The 18,932-nt window shown below is 36.4% G+C and overlaps 1 protein-coding gene across 3 annotated transcripts in view; it reads right to left on the bottom strand.

Annotated features, from left to right (window-relative positions):
• Positions 1–18,701, bottom strand: part of VRK1 (VRK serine/threonine kinase 1) — a 342,112-nt gene extending 323,411 nt beyond the window's left edge. For 2 of the 3 annotated variants that reach the window (XM_062627870.1, XM_062627868.1), the window contains exons 1-9: positions 18,601–18,701; positions 11,410–11,571; positions 9,868–9,923; positions 5,557–5,626; positions 5,070–5,157; positions 3,575–3,683; positions 3,340–3,432; positions 2,220–2,352; positions 802–922 (exon numbers count right to left, since the gene is read on the bottom strand). In XM_062627870.1, the coding sequence (XP_062483854.1) occupies positions 802–922; positions 2,220–2,352; positions 3,340–3,432; positions 3,575–3,683; positions 5,070–5,157; positions 5,557–5,626; positions 9,868–9,923; positions 11,410–11,566 (827 nt within the window). In that variant the 5' untranslated portion in view covers positions 11,567–11,571; positions 18,601–18,701. The remainder of the gene's footprint in view (positions 1–801; positions 923–2,219; positions 2,353–3,339; positions 3,433–3,574; positions 3,684–5,069; positions 5,158–5,556; positions 5,627–9,867; positions 9,924–11,409; positions 11,572–18,600) is intronic. The other variant, XM_062627869.1, reaches the window with a different exon arrangement.
• Positions 18,702–18,932: the final 231 nt, after the last annotated feature.

The raw sequence follows: 18,932 nt of genomic DNA, 5'->3' as shown, positions 1-18,932 counted from the left end.
AGTAGAAGACTGAAGGAAAAGAACTGGTCCAGTTTAAAACCTCACATACCTATGCTCTCACCTCTTCCTGCTAGAAGACTCTTTCTCTAACTGATATTATTCAGAGCAGAACACCTGCCAAAATAATAACTAGGGGGAAAGTGAGGGAGCAAAGCTGCACTAACATTGATGGCCAAAGTGTTACAAGTAGAGATAAGGAAGCCAGATACAAATACTTGTTAGAGACAAATACAGCTTTGCTGGGACAGCTTTCTTCATATTAAATATCTGACAAGAAAGACTTGAGTGGGGTTAGGGAGAAAGATGAAGAAACCTAACAGCAAGGGAGAGGGACAAAAAAAAAAAAAAATTAAAATTCCCACATTAATAGCCATTTAGGTGAAAAGATGCTCAAAGACACTGAAGATGCACCTTTAGCTCTCATGCCTGCCAATGACTTCAGAGTGCGGTGTTACAAAGGCTACTCACATCCCAAGCTTCTCTTTCTGTAAACTGGGACTAATGGTTACCAGCATATTTCTAAGAGTGCTTTTTGCCTTAACCATAGCAGTATTCTAAAGCGACAATACTGTAATGGACAAATAAGTATCCTGCATGCAAAAGAAGACAGTGGAACAGTGCAAGTAAAGTATAATTATAAGCCAAGGATACATGAGACACAATGAAGGGAAACTGGAGCTATACAAAACAACAGCCTACTCACCAAAAAGGAATATACTGCAAACACAAAGCATTTCTACAATAAGACATTTTTATTCCTATTTTTAATTTCAAATGAGAAAGAAAACAAGTAGCTCTCACCCGATTTTTGAGTCTCTGACAAAATCTGGATCTTTCAAATTATCCTCCCATGGTAAATGGCCACTAATCCAATGAATCATACAGTAACCCAAGATCTCCAGATCACCACGTCTTGACGGTGCTAAGGAACCATAAGAGCAGCTAATAAAGCATACACAGTTTAACAGCAGTTAAAATTTGTAAATACGTTAAGACAACAGAAAGCCAATGCTAACAATGCAACACGACTGCATCCATTACTTAGTTATTCATTTTAACATGAAAACAAGGAAGGAAAAAATTATTGTTCCTGCATCTGGAAGGATACCTTCATTTTCAAGTCTTTTATCAACCTCTATCTTCTATTCAAGATATGACATGCTGCAGTTACCCCAATTTGGCAAGCTCTTTAAGTACTCAGATTGTGGAAAAAATAGAGCAAGTTAGTGAAGCGATTGACTTTCTGTTCAAAACGGTTTTTACTTTCCTTCTTCTGCAAAAAAGTAATAGCACTGAAATGCCACCTCCTGAAAAAAGCATTCCACAATGCAGAACTATTTTATGTGGCTTGAAAACTGAATAGAGGACAATAACCAATCAGATCCCTAAGCCTTACAAAAAAAAAAAAACAAAACCAAACAACCAAACAAAACCAAAACAGCCCATATGTATATTGACTACAGACTACACCAGAAGTCCAAATCAGCAAATCAAGTCATGATTATTCATGTTCAGTTTTAAGCATAGGTGCAGAATTTCATCCTGATGTAAATAATAATTTTCAAAGACTATTATTTTTGCAGGCCACACTCTTATGTTAATAAAACAAAATTTAAGAATGAAGAAAATAAAATTGGTGTTCACTACAAATCCTCAATGTTTAAATCAGACATAGGCCTGTCCTTTCCACATTCAACCTTTTCTCACATCATGCCTTTTGATGTTCAATGATTACAGGCATAATTCTGAAATAATATTCCATAATTAAACAAAGTGTTTTTAAAAAAATCTAAATATTAAGCTATAAACAAAATAAAGACTATTGTGCATCTTTGCCAAATATGAAAAAACAGTGTTCACTTTGACAACAAAGTATTATCTCCTGAAAACAGGGCTTGTTTTTCTATCTGGATCTTGTAGGCACTATTCTTTTCCTACTTAGTTTATAAAAAGCAATATACTAAACTTCGTAACAGTCTTAAGAAATTAGGGAACTCTATTTATAAAGTTACATTAAAAATTAAGTAAATTAATACCAAAGTAAAAGCCAGTAAATGGAAAAAGAGCAAATGCCAGCATCATCCATAGAAAAGAAAAGAATATTTTTATAGATTCAGAAACCTGGTTGTTTACAAAACCCAATGAAGCACATAGAGTCTTCTGTATTTATAAAAAGTATGCACAAGTGCCTATCTTTGAGAACAATTTTAGGCCCTTACCTACACCCTTGTGTGCATCAATACTGGTATATTCAATAGTTCCATCATGACACCTTTTGGGATCTTCTTTATATACTTTGTGAACTCCTTCAGGACAGTATCGGTAGGCAAGTCCATAATCCACCAAGTATACCTAGTAATTTCCACAAAACTCCAAGATTAAAAAACTATAAATACAAAAAAGACTGCATATAACAAATGTAACTCCCAACCATTCTCTTAATTTCTAAAAATACATTAAAAATGGTGATGTTTTCAACTTTAAACAACCCTTTCTTGGTGTTTCATTGAGATTACTACGTGAGATTTTAAAACATGTCAGGTTTTGCTGTTTTCCACATAGTCTGATCTGGAGGTCATTTCGTGCTGATGCAAAGGACAAGTACAGTAAAATAGTCAGTTACAGCCAGTAAGACTAAAAAAAAAAAAAAAAAAAAAAAAAATTAAAAGAAAAAGTTCCGTTATAAATACTACTCTTTTTAAAGTCAACTGTCCCATTTGAATACTACTTCATACTATTACTTCTCACTAACACCAGTTACTCCAAGAGAACTGAGATTATTTTACTTATTTCATAAGCTTAAACATATGAGCAAGACAACATACGTAATTCTGAAACTCTAATATGCATTGTTTGAATAGTAAAGAGAGTTAAATATGCAGCAAAATGAGACTCCCATAAATCAAGTGGAACAGCCAACACTTTAAACACCAATTTTTCCAAGTAACAGAACACTTATCTGATGGATTTCTTGAACAAAGGAATGAGGTAACAAAGCAGACAGGCAAACATAATTTACCAGCGTACTATACAATTTTAAGCTTCCACCTGCAAATACTTATTTGTGAGCAAATTTTCTTTTAATCTTGAGAATTTCTCCAGAATATTATTTAGGCCAAACAGTTAATTTGATAACTGTCCAGCAAAAGGAATAAAAAGAAAAATTAAAAAAAAAAAAAACACACAGAATATTAACTAGATATAAATGTCAAGCAGAAATAATATTACCATATACATTCTTAAAAATGAGCTTCTGCTAGATTTCACATGTTCAAAGCACTGCCATGTGCTGTCAAATAGAAGGTTTAAAACATAAGGAAGAAAATGCATTAGAAATACCTGATTAGGGTTCTTGTAACTCAGAAGAAGGTTTGAGGCTTTGATGTCTCCATGCACGTATTCATGCTCATGGATGTATTCCAGGATGTCAAGCTAACAAAACAAGAGTCGTATAAATGCAGTACCCAGCTCCACCCAGCAGAGGACCTGTACTCAGCACAAAAGTCTGATTTAACTGAAAGACTTGTACAGGGAAGACAGATTGTAAAAATAAAAATACATTTTTTACACTTACTATTCTCAAGCCTAGCTGCAGTACAGTTTTATGGGAAAATTGCTTTCCATTCTCTTCATACATCTTCTGAAGATCTCGGCCAAATCGGTCTATTATCATAAATCGGTAACTAAATTCAAGGAGGAGGAAAAAAAACCCAAAGTTACTGAACTGTACTTAGCAAAGTATTTTATTTATATGTCGACTGCACAAATCATTGATTGAAAACATACCTCTCAAAAGATAAACTGCAGGTAAACAGGAAACATATGTTGCACATCAATTCTTAACTTTTTAACATAAGCTCATCAAAAGTTCATCTATCAAAAGAATTGTTCTTTCTTTCTGGCTAGTTATGCAATACAGTAACAAATACCTGCAGATGAACATATCTGTATTGTAATTCACTATAGGTAAACCCAAACATTAATTACTTACACAAATATATTTTTTTGCTTTATAAAAGACTGACTTAACACGGTGACTTGAAACCTGTTGCAACCTTTTTTAAAACTATTATTAAAACCAAAAATCTCTCACTTGCCAAAGGTGTTCTGATATTTGTTGCTATAGCCAAATTGGTTCTATTACTGTAAGAGCTCAAAGTGGCTATATTAAAGAAACTTTTTGCATTAAACATTGCAAAGAAAAGTTTATTTGAGGGTGGGGGGAAATCATTGTCATATTTACTTTCACCTCTGAAGTAATGTTTGTACATTAAGTGAAAGTTGAGAACCAACTGAAACAATGATACTTCTGACATACAAGGGAATACATAACAACTGCCCTATGCAGTGTCTGCACAAGGAAGCCTGAGCTACTATAACCTGCCAGAGAACTGCTCAAACTCCTTTGCAGTACAGCCATTTACAGAAAGCCCACTAAGAAACAATGACTGTTATATTAAAAGGCATAACATACAACACTAAGCCACAAAAACCCTTCATGACAAGGAGCAGTAGTAAAATCTACACCTAGACTTAAAATACATTTAACATGAGACTAGCAATTATTCTAGCTCACATATTAAGTCAGAAAGACTATTATTAAGGAAGAAGAACCCAAAACCCAACAGATTTAGGGAGAACACTATGTCCTTTACATGTGTGAGTGAAAATACTCATTTAAAAAGTACACCATATTAGAAGAAAAACTTTAAAGATAGTCATATTATTAAAGGACTTATACACCAGAAGTTGACATTATTTTAATTCAAAAATGAAAAGCTTCTAAACTACATATATATAGTATCAGTATATGACAGCAGTGGTTGAGACAAATGAAAACTAAATCACAAAGAATGTTAATAGACACAAACACAAGTAACAAACAGAACACAGATAAAACGTAGCTATTCATCTATTCCTTAAACATCCCATTATAAACACAAAACTTCACAGCACAAACGAACAACATGAAGACAGATGGAAAATACATCATATAAAGTAAATTAGGGTGAAAGGGATAGTACTTGTGGATGAAATAAATCCAAGTATATGCCAAAAGATGTATTCACCTGTTTCCATTTTTTTCATGCAAGCCAGAACCCCAGTATCTTGGTACACCTAAATACTGCAGTTTATGGGACTTAGGCCACTTCTGAACTGAAAATACAAATAAGGGTAAGTTTATGAAACTGTATCAGTAGAGACCTGCATAAAAAGGGAGTACTTGCAGAGCTTACAGTTTCTGCATAAGCGTGAGCTGCTTATTTCATAGGAACTTGTATGCAAAGTGTACTGGAAAGATAATCACATATCCATTGTAGGGACAGGGCCACAACTAAAATTTCAATTTAGGCAACACTATCAAGACAACTTCAAAGAACATCTTACCAAAAAAAAACCTTAATTTTACTATAAGTCTGAAATAGATTTTAATAATTTAAAAATAATTTTTAAAATTACCTAAAATTATTCTCTTAAAAGTTTGACCGTATTCCTGTAGGCACTATTTTCCTAAATGCTTGTAGTTCATTAAAAACATTTTAATAGACTGCTTACTTTCATCTGGCTTAGCAGCTCGCATGTAGAACTTTAACTCAGTAAAAAGAGGTCCATTCTGGCTGGGTTCCTTTAAGACAATTTAAAATTAGTTAAAACCTCCTGTATTAGTGCCTAACAATTATTAAAAGCTCACAAAACGTAACATTCACCCTATAAAGAAATATTCTCCCTCAAGCACTCTACCCAGTACTGATAAATTCAATAAATATGATCTTTTTATAAAAGAAGGTTGGCTCTAAAAAAACTATCTTTATTATAAATTGCTTAAAATTAAGGGTATCAAAGAATCCTCTCCCATAACAAAAGATTAAAGAATACAAATGAACTGAAATATATAAAAATATTACTAATAATTGGCAGCAAAAGTCAGCAGAGAACATTAAACATTATCTCAGATTTTCCACATTAAAGCTGGACTGCATCAGTTGCAATAGCCATTAGCAAGCCTAAAATAACACCTGAAATGATCTGATGCAAAAAATCTTGACAAAAGTTAAATTCATGCCTAAAATAAGGTATTTTGTTCCCTTTATACACTAGTTATCAAGATTAAATTTAGAGAGGATCTCCCAATTTATCTTAAACTAAATTTCAACTATACCTTTGACTTCAGAATCTACTTTGTCTTGAAGCTAACATAAGGTATTTCAGTTCCATTTTCTAGAGACAAATCTATGGTAACCACCTATTGCAGCTAAAGTGAAAGAGAAATTTCTTTGAAAACAAAACACAAACCCACACAACTAATTAATTCAAACTCTTGCAATTTCTAAGTGATTGATTTTGAGGTAAGCAATTTATTTTAGTCTAATTACTCATATATGTCCAGATTAATACTATCTCGGTGAAAATACCTGCTCTGGAATACCCTACACTTTAAAAAACTAACCAAAAAAAAAAAAAAAAAAAGGTATGTGATTCCTGGCAAGGGAATCCAGAAAGAATACAATCACATGATAATAGCAAAAGTTCCAAGATATATAATATTAATCTTAAATGGTTTTAATGCTAACTTTTAAATGCAGACGTACTGATCCAGGAAACTGCTAAAGGCCAGAGAGTATCACTCAGCTAATAGAGGTTTACTACTGTCTGACATCAATGAAGCTGTGGAAAGAGATCAAACGCACTGAGGCAGATGGACTTTAGTGTGCTCCTGATGCACTGCCTCAGAGGCAGAGTAAGAAGGCTGGTTAGAATGAGAACAGATACAAGCTTAGACACCACTCCTTGGCCTGAACACTTGATCACAAAGCTACTGCCTATCTCCACCTCACTTTCACCACCATCAGTATCCTGATAAACAGTGGAGCAAAGACAACAGTTTTTGGCCACTCCTTGTGGGACCAACATTCAGCAGAAAAAAAATGCAACAAACAAAACAACTAGACCTACTGATCAATGCACATGAACTTTGATTCATGCATATTTATTTTCAATTAGTTCATTTACCCACTACCGACAACAAGTTAGCCATACAGGCATTATATATACAAAGGAGAAGGGTTAAATAGCTCAATTCTTATACTGCAGTTACCTTGAACAAATTCTCCTTTGGCCTATTCATTTGTTTCTGTGTAACCTAATCCATTAATACTCTAACTTAATTTGAAAATATTTTTATTCAATTTACGTAGTTTTGAACAATGTTATTTTCTAACTAAAATGGAGCAAAAAACTGTAGGTGCTAAGAATTCTTAAAATATTTATCTTTAAATAAATTATTCCACAAAAAATCATGTCTCAGTGCCTCCTTCTCTAGTCTGCAAATGCTGAAAATCTGGTCTCTTCATACTTGAGGGTATGGATAAATGATTTAGCCACAAAACAGATCTCCATGTTGACTATGAAGCTGTTTTCTCATAATATCATTCATTAATTCTACATACAGATAAATGCATACACTGTCTTAAAAAGGCTCATATAATGATGTCCAAAATTTGCCATACTAGTCATCTTATAGCCAGAAAGTTTTCAAACACAAACTTCTACAACTTTATGCCCAAAGTCAGTCTAAATACACGATTTGCAAAACTGAAATTAAAGTCTAATTAGAAAAGATATACCGAAAGAAATGGTGGAGTACACAATGGAAACCCAATGAATTTCTTCTAGCAGTATTTAAAGAATTCTGATCTTTTTCAGTCAGCAATTTAATGAAGTGTTATTAAACTCTGCATCCACTCTTGAACAATGACATCTGAAAGGTCCACGTTAAATAGCATTTATTTAATAAAAACTGTGATTCATTTTGTACTGCTCAGACACCAATACTATGAGGATATGTCAAAGACTAAGCCAATTTTCATCCTGCTTTAATAGCTTAATTTGAAGAACATTACTATAGAAGCACATATTTTGTTAAACACTAATAATTGTTCAAAGCTATTAGCCACTTCGCTGCAGCTGATAGATCAACTAAGAATCACCTAGGCATCAGAAAATAGCCTCTTACACGTAGCTGTGTAACACTAGACTGTAGAAGCATAATATGTTATGGGTCATTTGTGAGGGCAGCACAAAGACCAGGGCTACCTTTTAGTGCCATAAAGGCAAAATTGTTTAAGACAAATTAAAAGTGAGTAGTCATCTACGAGATCAGGAGGTATTTACAAATTGCTGCAATGAAGTAAATATAGCATGAAAGCAACCCAAAAGTTATTGTGACTGACTCTTCTTATATTCAGAGCCCAAAGCGGAGAAGAAGAGAAGCAGATGGACAGGTTTCAAACTCCAGGAAGGAGGAGGATAGCGATTATGCACAGCATAAAATAATGCAGAACTGATGATTTTCCAAGCAAGTCAAACTGGATTCTTCCATGAAAGCTAAATGGTGCTCTGCTTCCTGATCAGTCCAAACTCAGCAGGAGCCTGTAATCAAGAGCCAGTGTCTCTCACAAGCAGGCCACTACTGATACTGGAACATCTCTTATCTGCCTCCAAAACAGACCATAGCTCCTGCCTAATAGCCACCCCTCCACAAGTTGGACACAAAAAAGCAGGCTGCCACCACACCACATCTGCAGGCTGGGGCTCCTGGTCTATGTGGTTCCTTCCCACAAACATCTAAAGGCAGCACCAGTACGCTGCTGTTCAAAGTGCAGCAGTTTACCATTTGCATGGTAAATAGTATTTTTTTCAGTGACAAAATTTCACAAAGAGGGTCATCACCAATACTACCCTGGGGAGTCTGAACAGTATCAAAACCAACACTCTAGAATTTCCCTGTAGTTAGCAGATGTAAATATCAAGATTAAAGGCACATACTAACTGAAAGGTATTTTAGTCTAAATTAACCTGATCATTTTGTTTCAGGAACACATGTTAAAAGTACTAACATATTTACATAAGGGCCAACTACTGTGGTAAAGTGTTTCAGTATCACCATATAGGTTAATAACTAAAAGAATAAAACATTGCAGTTCTGAACTGTGCTGAAGAATTATCTTTTTTTTTTTTTTTTTTTTACATTGTGAAATTCTTGTACAGTATTTGCTTTTGTCTCAGGAATAGAAGTACCACCAAGATAATGAATGGCTTGGATCTACTATGGGTATTCACATATTCCCAAGTTTTTTTACTAAGACTTTACCAGGGAATCATATGTAATAGTAAGAGCTATACAAAATAATCTAGCAAAATTTAACAAAGAATACTTTATACCTTAGGAAGAGAATATTATAGCTAAATCAAGTTAAATAAGTTTTTTTTTATTGTAAGATTCAAAGCATAGGAAAATTTCAACTAATAAAAGAATTTGCCAATTTTCTACAATGGGCCATCAACTTTTTCTTCTCTTTAATCATTAGGTTAAAATTTTGTGTCAATGCCCTTTTAATTCAATCAAAATTAGAGTATGTATGTGGTTTATGATAAAACATTTAAAGGACTTGACATCTGTGGGGACCTTGGGAATCAAAGTTTCGCTGTTTCTACTTCCAAGCCATCTGTCAGCTTACCAACTTCCAGCGGCAAGCAACAGCACACACAGTCTCACTACTGAATCACAGAAACTCTCTAAAAACTAGCCAGATTCCATTAATTTTGTGATGCTTGGGCTGTTTACAGTAAGCACCAAATGAAACAGAATCTGATAAATTTCATGAACCTTTTACAACTCTGCTGATGTTCCATTATCCCCCCTCATCCATAGGAGTCTCAATTGTCAGCAGCATTCCTCTGTATCACCACATTGATTTTAAACAGCACTAAGCAATTGTATTATTTTCAGTCAGAAAATAAATTATACATGCTATCCTAGAACGAACATTTTCAAGTTGTGAAGTAAAAATTCAAATGCTCTCTTACCACTTTTGCAATGTAAGGTGCATCACTGCCAACTGGCTTTGAAGAATTAGCATCAGCTGTTAAAAAGGAAGCATTTATTATTAGTACGAGAGGAAACTCTCACAAAACATACACTTATTTGCTATGAAGCATGGCCAAAAACCCAACAAAGCAATTAAGTATTGACATGAGCATGTATCAGTACCTTAGACTTTGGTATGAGAAATAATTCTATATGGCAAGTCTGCTCTATAGGGATATGGTCTTGTATTCTCCATTCTGTTTGAGTAAAATAAGCAGTTTATTAAATAAAGCTCATTTTTTGTTATTCAGTTAACTCCCCTAGTTAACAGCATTTCTATAATTTTCTAGGACTGTGATGAACATACATAATTATGGGCATAAAGACAGAGAACACATTCTCTCTCCTATTTTACTATATCGCATATCCAAAAGTGACTTTCTGTTGCTACTAAGCTGTTGATATTTGTGACAGGAGACACAGGTATGAGGGACATCAAGTTGGGCAAGCACAAAGTACAGGAACAGGCAGGGGCACAGCTCTGTGCAAATGATGGGGAAGCAAACAGAGAGCAGGAATTCTTAACATGAAGAACTACACAATTTGAGTGAGCTAGAACTCCAGGCTCAGTAAATTTAGTAGCTCGTTGAGCAAGGCTGAGCAAGTAGTAGAGAGCTTTGACAAGAAGCCACTCACTGCCCCTGTTTTTTTTTCTTAATCCACTTACGCTGGAGTCTGTTCATTATGAAAGCAGGACGGACTATTAATTTATTTTTTTTTAACTCGGTATGAATTCAGTGCAACTTTTTCACCAAGAGGAGGAAGACCATAAATGCACAGCAAAAGAAAGCTTTATTATCATGATCACATTAACTTTCATCCCTTCAAAATTATTTGGAAAGTGACTAGGGCAATCAAGTTTTTTTAATTCCGTGAAGTATCCGCAAGAGATCTCTTATCTATTCAAATAACAAAATAACAGGGATACTAAGTATGGAACACTATCTACTAAAAGAAATTTCCCTTGAATTCGCAAAAAAAAAAAAAAAAAAACAGCATTACAAAGCAGGATCTGTGCTTACACTTTAAACTGTACAGTCCAAGATTTCAATTTGTTTTGAATACTGATTACATTTAAAAAAAAAAAGTCTATGACATGTCAGAAATTCACAAGGCAATAAAAATCAAAAGCAGCACCAAGTCAAAACCAGCCAAAATACTGGCTGATCAGTAGCCTTCATAGAATACACTTAGTTTCAGTTCAGAATTTGTGATAGAAGGACACTTGTGCAAAAACACCCTCTTTTAACCAGACCAAAAAATCAAATTTAAATAAATACTAAACTATCCTTTCACTGCTAAAAAGTAATACATTAGAGGTTGGTTTAAAAAAAACATTGTGAACCAAGTTAAGGTTCTAGTGAAAAAAGATCACTCGGAGACACTGTGTTTCTCACTTAGGGTCAACTTTTCAGTGCTTTGCTTAAGGATAAACATCTCGCTCTCCATTTCAAAGCATTATCAAAGATAACTACACTTACCAAGGTATATGCGTCCAAAGCCTCCTTGCCCTATAGGGACACCTAATTTCCATTCTTTTCTTGACGTATCTGTTAGAACCTCTCCCAGACCAAATAATTCAGCAAGTTTCCTTTTTGCAGGGGCTCTTTTTCCAGCAGTTGCCTTCTTATATGGCATTTTCACTGGAGCAAGATAAGGGAAGGGAACGAAAAACAAAACAAAAGAAAGCATAGGTTACATGCTGACCAGGCTTAGTTTTTGTAGAAATCCACTGCAAGCAAAGAAAAAGCACAAGCAGTTTAAGTTTGAATTTGTTTCTACGAAGATACTTTAAAAGAAATACAGTAAGTAGTTTCATTGGCATAAATTCTAAGTGAAAACCAACTCATTTTTCCAGGAGGTATTAAAAAAAAATTTTGCCGTCAAAACTCTTCACAAGAGAAACCTATTAGAAGACCCTCTGTAATACATGCTAGAAAAATCTCAGAATGTATTAATCAATCACAACCAATCATAGATCTGAATTTGGAAAACTAATGAAATAAAGCTCATTAGTTTTCCTGGAGGGAAACTTGCATATTCAAAAAGCGTCATATAGTCCAAGCCTTCAGTAAGAGCATGAGGAATTCCTATTTGCTCTAAAAAGTACCCAAAACATTAAGCTATTCAAACAGTTATTTCTTCTCCTACATATCTACATGCAACAAAAACAAAAGTCTGCTTATTGTTCACAAGGCAACATTTAGTAGATAATCAAACTAGTACATAACTACCTATTTTGAGACTGTCACCTCCAAACCTCAGGTCTCAGATAAGCATTATTTCCAGACTAACATAATGGCCCACTGGACCCAAATGTGCACCTTTCTGCAGAATAGGACTCATTGTGAGCAAAGGAATGCTTTGATATTTTAGCAGAGTCATATTTTGATTCAGTAAAAGAACTTACTGAATATACAGCCATGGTATGGCAAAAAGTGCACTAGACCTCTTTACCTGAAAAGCCTTCATGATCTGTTTTACAAATAAATGATCTTTCCCTCTAACTTATAAAAGTCATAAAAACAGTGCCACAGTTATTTTCTAAAAGATACCATTCTTAATGGTGGTATTTTACTATTATTATTTTGCTTGAGAAAGGAGGAAAGAACATTAATACACAATTCAGGAAGTTTCTGGATAGCAAAATATCTTCCACATTAGTCTAGCTATGCAATACAATAACCCTAAGATAAATGCAGTTACTTAACATCAGTTTTCCTCTTTCAGTTAGAATGTTCCTCTAAGACCTTTTATTTCCCAGATAGAAAACCAAGTAAGTATGACAGCTGTTTCAAAACTGCTCCCCCCTCTACAAGCCTCTTTTCTGACTGGGTAGCATTTTTGGAAAATTTTCTTCCCCAAATAATATCTGTCACCCAACATCTGAAGAGATCAGTCCATACCCATTTCTCTACTTACTAAATGCAAGAACTGTCAAGTTTCCTGAAAATTATATTCTGTCCACTAATATTCTTATCTGCAGCTATGACTGACTAAACCCCTAGGAGTGGAACATGACTGAATAAAATCTGACTTGGTGAAGATTGGCAGCAGTGATGTGCCCGAGAAGCTCACTTAAGCTCAACAAAGGGGACCATGAGGTGGAGCACAGTTCTGTGGATCAAACAGTGCTGTAAAGGTCTCCCTGAGCTAGCCAGGCCAGCACAGGAGAGTGAATACAAGGTTCAGCTCAAGAGTATAAAACCTAAACAACTAGCAGAATTTCAAAAAAAGCAACGTGCTTGAGCTCGTTTCAACCTGGTTATTCCTTCCCAGTGACTGGTGATGCCAGCATCATGACAGTGAGCATATTATAGAGACAAGTAATAGGAATTACACTGGTATTGTGACCCATCTGGGTACTGCGATTGTTGTGCTTTGCCAAGTCTAACTTAACATTTGTTTCAGTATATTTTGTATCACCCTCCAAAATCAGAAATCCCATATAGCATTAACTATCTCCAAGCAAGTAATTTTTATATTAAATATTATGCTCTGGTCCTGGGCTCAGCCGTGACAGTTATTTTTCTCCTTCCTAGTAGCTGATGCAGTTCTGTGTTTTAGTCTAAGAACAATGCTGATAACACACCAACGTTTTAGTTGCTGCTAAGCAGTGCTTACCCTGATCAAGGACTTTTCGGTCTGCCATGCTCTTCCAGTGAGAAGGGACACAGGAAGCTGGGAGGAAGCAAAGACAGGACACCTGACCCAAACTAGCCAAAGGGGTATTCCACACTATGGTACATCATGTCCAGTATATAAACTGTCAGGAGTCACCCACAAGGGGCAGATCACTGCTTGGGTCAGGCTGGGTATTGGTTGGTTGGTGGTGAGCAATTGTACTGCACATCACTTCTGGTTATTGGCTGGGTTTTCTACCTTCCCTTTATAGTTTTATATTCTCTCGCCTTGTTACTTTCCCTATCAATAGTAGTAGTCCTAATAGAAGTAGTTTTATATTATACTTCAGTTATTGCACCATGGGATTTACATTCTTTTGATTCTCCTCCCCATCGGGCCCAGAGCAAGGGAGAAGCGTGGAGAGCGAGCAAGCAGCTGTCTGGTTCTGAGTTACCAGCTGGGTTTAAACCGTGACAGCTCTCCATATATGAAGGAACTAAAAGAACCTGATCAGAGAGTACTAGGCTCCAGCAGCAAGCAGTCTGCAGACACCAGTCTTTCAATATAGGAATAAAAGCAGAAGAGAAGTTACATGATTCCACACCAAATAAAAGTTCTACTTTTTCAGAGTCCTTATTCATCTAAGAAGTATCTCTGTGTCATAGAACCACATCTGAATACCTACTGTAGTTAAATAAATAACTTCAACATCACAAGAAGAGACTGCTATGCATCAACATACACAGCACAAGCTTTCTCATTATCACAAAACAGGATGTTTTAATTCTGCATTACTTTCCCGTATTTCCACTTCTACACAGTAACATTCTTCCCTATAACCAAGATAAAATTTAAGTTTAAAATGTAAAAATTGTAAGACTAACTTTACCCAAAAACTTCAAGAAATTTCTCTCTCTACACCTCTGCAGCTTTTTGGTTTTGGGGTTTTTTTGGTTGGTTGGTTGGTTTGGGGTTTTTTTTGCTAGTTTGTTCATTTGTGGGTTTTTTTAATCTTCAAGGTGATACATACTGTAATCCCTTAGAGGAAGATTCTTCCTCCAGATTTTCTACAGGAGAAACGTAAGACTTTAAAGCACTAAATGCAATTCCAGATAGCTCAACCAAGACCATACCAGTGAGAACGTAATGGTTTCAAAGCACCAGTAAGAACAAGTGGTAGGAATAGCTACCTGTGTTGGTATCACTTTACAAGAGCAGACCAAAATGATCACAACAGACCTTTAAGCAGCTTCTCAGGATGCCCTGATCAGGAAAAGGAGTAAAATGAAGGACAGACTGAAAACAGCTGAAGTAGTAATGGGAAAACAGACCAGAAGACTGGATCCCCAAAACTGACTCAGAAGAAAGCACAAAATTCAGCAGTGTTGCCTAATGACTCAAACATAAGACAAGATCACACTCACTGTCATCTATACATAAGTACACAAAATAAGTATACTGTCTTCAAGCTATGAACAATATAAGAGACATTGAAGAGGGCTTGAAGGACTGCATCCCTTGACCTCTGAGTTATTACAAACAATTCCAGGGAGACTTGGTCAGATGCACCTAGGTCCTTGAATGCTGGACAGACTGCTGCCCAGTAAAAGCAAAATTTGTAGCCTCTTTTTCAATAAAGCCAGCAATCCAGTAAAAGAAAACTATTGATATGCTTCACATCTTTGACAATCACAGCAAGTCTCTTGATAGCAGCCTCACTTAAAAGGGAATTAAGTTTACTTAACATAGCTCCTTAAGAGTACCGAAGGAGAAGATAGGGTTCCCTTTTTTCCCCCCTTCCTTTTTTGTTTAATGTGCTCTATGCCTGAAGGCATTTAGAAATAAAAAAAAAAATAAAGTAATGACAACTTCCCTTTATCCATAAAAGCAAAAATTTTAAATGGACATAAGTTTGAACGTCCCCAGCTGGGAACCCTGCCCTTAACAAATACATGAGATACACATACATGGTTTCTTGGCTGTCTATATTCATAACCATCTGTTAAGATGGCACCATGCCTACTTACAAGTTGGTCAAACTATCAGTAGGCCATAGGTGCCAAACACTGATCGCTTTCAATGGGCAGCAAGCACAATACTAAGCACTCACTCTCTTACAAAAAAGCTGTCATCCGTGGAAATATTTAAGCAATGGCTGCACATGCTTTCACATTTATTTGGATAAATCTATTCAAGGTTCTTCTATTGATTAAAACCAAAATTACTTGAGACTGCAAAAATTCCTACATGAAAATTCTAGAACTAGGGGAAAAAAAAAGAAAAAAGAAAATGACATTTTAGTGCAAATTCTATCATTCTATGTGCTTTTCAACTTACAGTGCTGCAAACATCCATGGTTTGTCAGAAAACTAATGAACCAGCAAACATGATGTAGAGCTGCCTACTGTACAGTGAACAACTGCAATAAAGTCATCTACTTCTCCCTAAAATCACCTTTAAAAATTCACAAAAACACATACACACAAAAATAAATCACCTTTAACTTTCCTGCATCTCAATTACCTCTCCCTATGAGTAAAGGGGAATATTTTCTATCCCACAGGTATTGTGAAGCTTAATTCATTAGTGTCTGCAATCATGCTAAAGTCCCTGGAAACAGAGTGCCATAGATGTCAAGTATTGTACTATCATTCAACTGTCAAACAGACCTGACCCTACTTAGCTAAGGTATCTGACAAAAACAATTTTCAAGGTGCATGCTTGTAAACAGCAGCATTTTATGTGGCTACAATATGCTCAAAACAAAGATTTTCCTACTAACAGGTATGAATATTCCAAGACTATTTGTCTAAACTCTCCAAAAGCCTCTTAAATACCACAAAAGCTATTTCTTCTGCTTCTCCCTAATAAAAAAACTTGGAAAAAAGTGAATACAGTGTACTTGAGATATGCAGACAAATCCACAACAGCAATACTATTACTGGTGCTATCCTTACCAATGCAACGGTTGCTACTCTAGAGATACTTGAATAAATATGAATAGCCACTTCTCAATTTTTGTTGGCGTTCATTCTCAATAAACTCTGAAATTAATAAGGAAGTATTTCTACTGTGTGGCAAGTCAGGCTGGTTTATTCTCTATCCTCAAGTTTTATTCTCTGGAAACTGTAATTTTTATGGTTGTTTATCTCACTAGGGCCTGCTTCCATACTCAACACAGAGAAGGCATGCTGGTGACCTGTGCTCCTCTACATGAATAGTTAGTCTCAGCAAGACATGAAATCTACATGTGATTATTACTGTTCATCAGTCGCAGCAAGACATCTAAGTCTGCCTGCAAAAAAAGACATAAAGACAAGCAGGAAAAAAAAAAAAACTTTTTGCTCAAGGAGTTGGAGGAAAATAACACAACAATAAAACTAAATATTGTGGTCCCTCCTTTGAAACAGTTCTACCAAAATAAAAGTACCTGAAGTATCAGATCTTACAATGCCAAGTGAGGGAGGTTGTGAACAAAGACTTCTTTTGCATACATTGGATACTCTGTGATTTTGTGACTGGTCCATCACTGTATTACATTTTTGAGTAGCGCTGTAATGTCACTTCCTGGTGATTAAGACATCTGACAAATAATGGTACTTATGGATGAAGAGGCGCTAAAGTTCTTTCCCAAGAAATAAGAAAACACCATTTCAGATAAAATGAATAAACGTACACTGGTGGACCAAAATTAATGAGAAGCATTTCATCACAATAGTGCCATACTGGACAAAGTGAATGCTCTTATAAATACACTGAGATGACTTTTTAAAAATTCAGAATGTAGCTTGTTCAGAGACAGGGAACAGAGGAATTACGGTGTTACTAACTTTAAAATGCTTTCTCAAGAAAGCGTTTTCTTCTTCCGAGCAGTATTTCAGGTTCTCCTGAAAATCCTGAGCATCACTCAGATAATTATATGATAAAGAACACAGTAAGTTTCATAAAGTACCAAATCAGCTGTCATCTCAAATCACCTCACCACCAAGCCAACAGCAAGTACCAATGCAAGTGAGACGTCTGGCTTTTTTGATAACTTGGCATACTATAAAAATCAACACTTCTGAAATTCATTAGGAATCCTATCTTATTTGGGGATTATCCCCATGAATTAAGTGGGCAGCTTATTCCTACTGAGGAAGGCACAGGTCTTTTTACACAGTAATAGCTACAGGAAGCTTCACAACAGCTTTTACATTTTTGTTAATGCCAATGGATTCCATATGAATTAATAAAAGCCTTTAGCACAATTTGAAAACCAAAAAAAAACACCAGGACTCATCCTGCCTGCAGCTGCTTAAGTCTTAAACAAGGAAGGCGAATGGCAAGAAACAGGAAGTGAAGAAAACCCACAACCACTGACAGACAGAAACCAGCTTAGCCCAGATCTTCCACAACAGGCCTGTTCTGATCCTAAAATTTCAAATTTTTGTTTGTGATTTGTAGGGTTTTATTTAATGGGGAAAAAAAAAAAAGTTTAAGGCAAAACTCCGGAATACCTCCCAGGTGAGATGATATGTTTGTCAGCCAACACTGGGATGTTCCTGAAGGAGACAAACCTCCTTCAAGTGGCTCCGAGTTGAGCCTCTACCCCACCTCACCATAGCGCTTAAAAAAAAAAAAAAAGAAAAAAAAAAAAAAAAAAAAACAAAAACAAAAACAAACAAAACCTTAGGCCACTGTCAGCAAAGGCAGTTTTAGAGCCACCAGCCCGTAGCGGGGGAGAGCGGTTGTAGCAGTCCCCATGATGAAACTGAGGGAGCTCTGACCCACCTGACCCCCCATTCTCTCTCTCCCTGTCACCCAGGGAGCTGCCTGCCGTGCCATGGCCTAAGAGAGGGGAAGAGCAGGGGAGGTATCTTCCGTACCCCGTTAGTAGACGGGAGGGAAGAACAAGGCCGAGTGGGCCGCGGCGGTACCAACGACTTCCTCAGCGAGGGCAGCGGGAAAAACCTGCCGAACCTGCCTGAAGGGCGGGGGACGCATGGTACGCCGAAGGGGAGGCAAAACAGCGCCCCAAAATTTGCCTCCTAAAAAACAAAACCTACACCCTAAAGGCAGACGCCAGCCCAAAGTACCTCCTCCGTGCCAGACCCGACCGCCGCTCCTTCCGCCCCGTCCGAAATTCCCGCACTGCGAGAAACCCTGAGGCCAAGCGCCTGCCCCAGCGCTTACCTCCCACCATCGCCCGCGCCCATTGGACCTCCGCGCCACAGCCTCCCGCCCTCATCCCGCCTTATGCGCGGTACCTGCTGGGAAGTGTAGTCCGTGACTGGCCGTGGTACAGGCTCGCCGAATGCTCGCGGTGACCCAAGACCTGAAGTAATTTACTGGGGAGCTGTAAGAAATCTCGGTGTTTTAAGCCGAAATAATTTTGGCA

Source organism: Pezoporus occidentalis, unplaced genomic scaffold (genome assembly GCF_034315485.1).
Source record: "Pezoporus occidentalis ecotype Australia unplaced genomic scaffold, CSIRO_AGI_Poc_V1 ctg31, whole genome shotgun sequence".
Lineage (NCBI taxonomy): Eukaryota > Metazoa > Chordata > Aves > Psittaciformes > Psittacidae > Pezoporus > Pezoporus occidentalis.
Note: the sequence above shows the minus strand (reverse complement) of the source record. Positions and strands in the feature narration are given on the sequence as shown.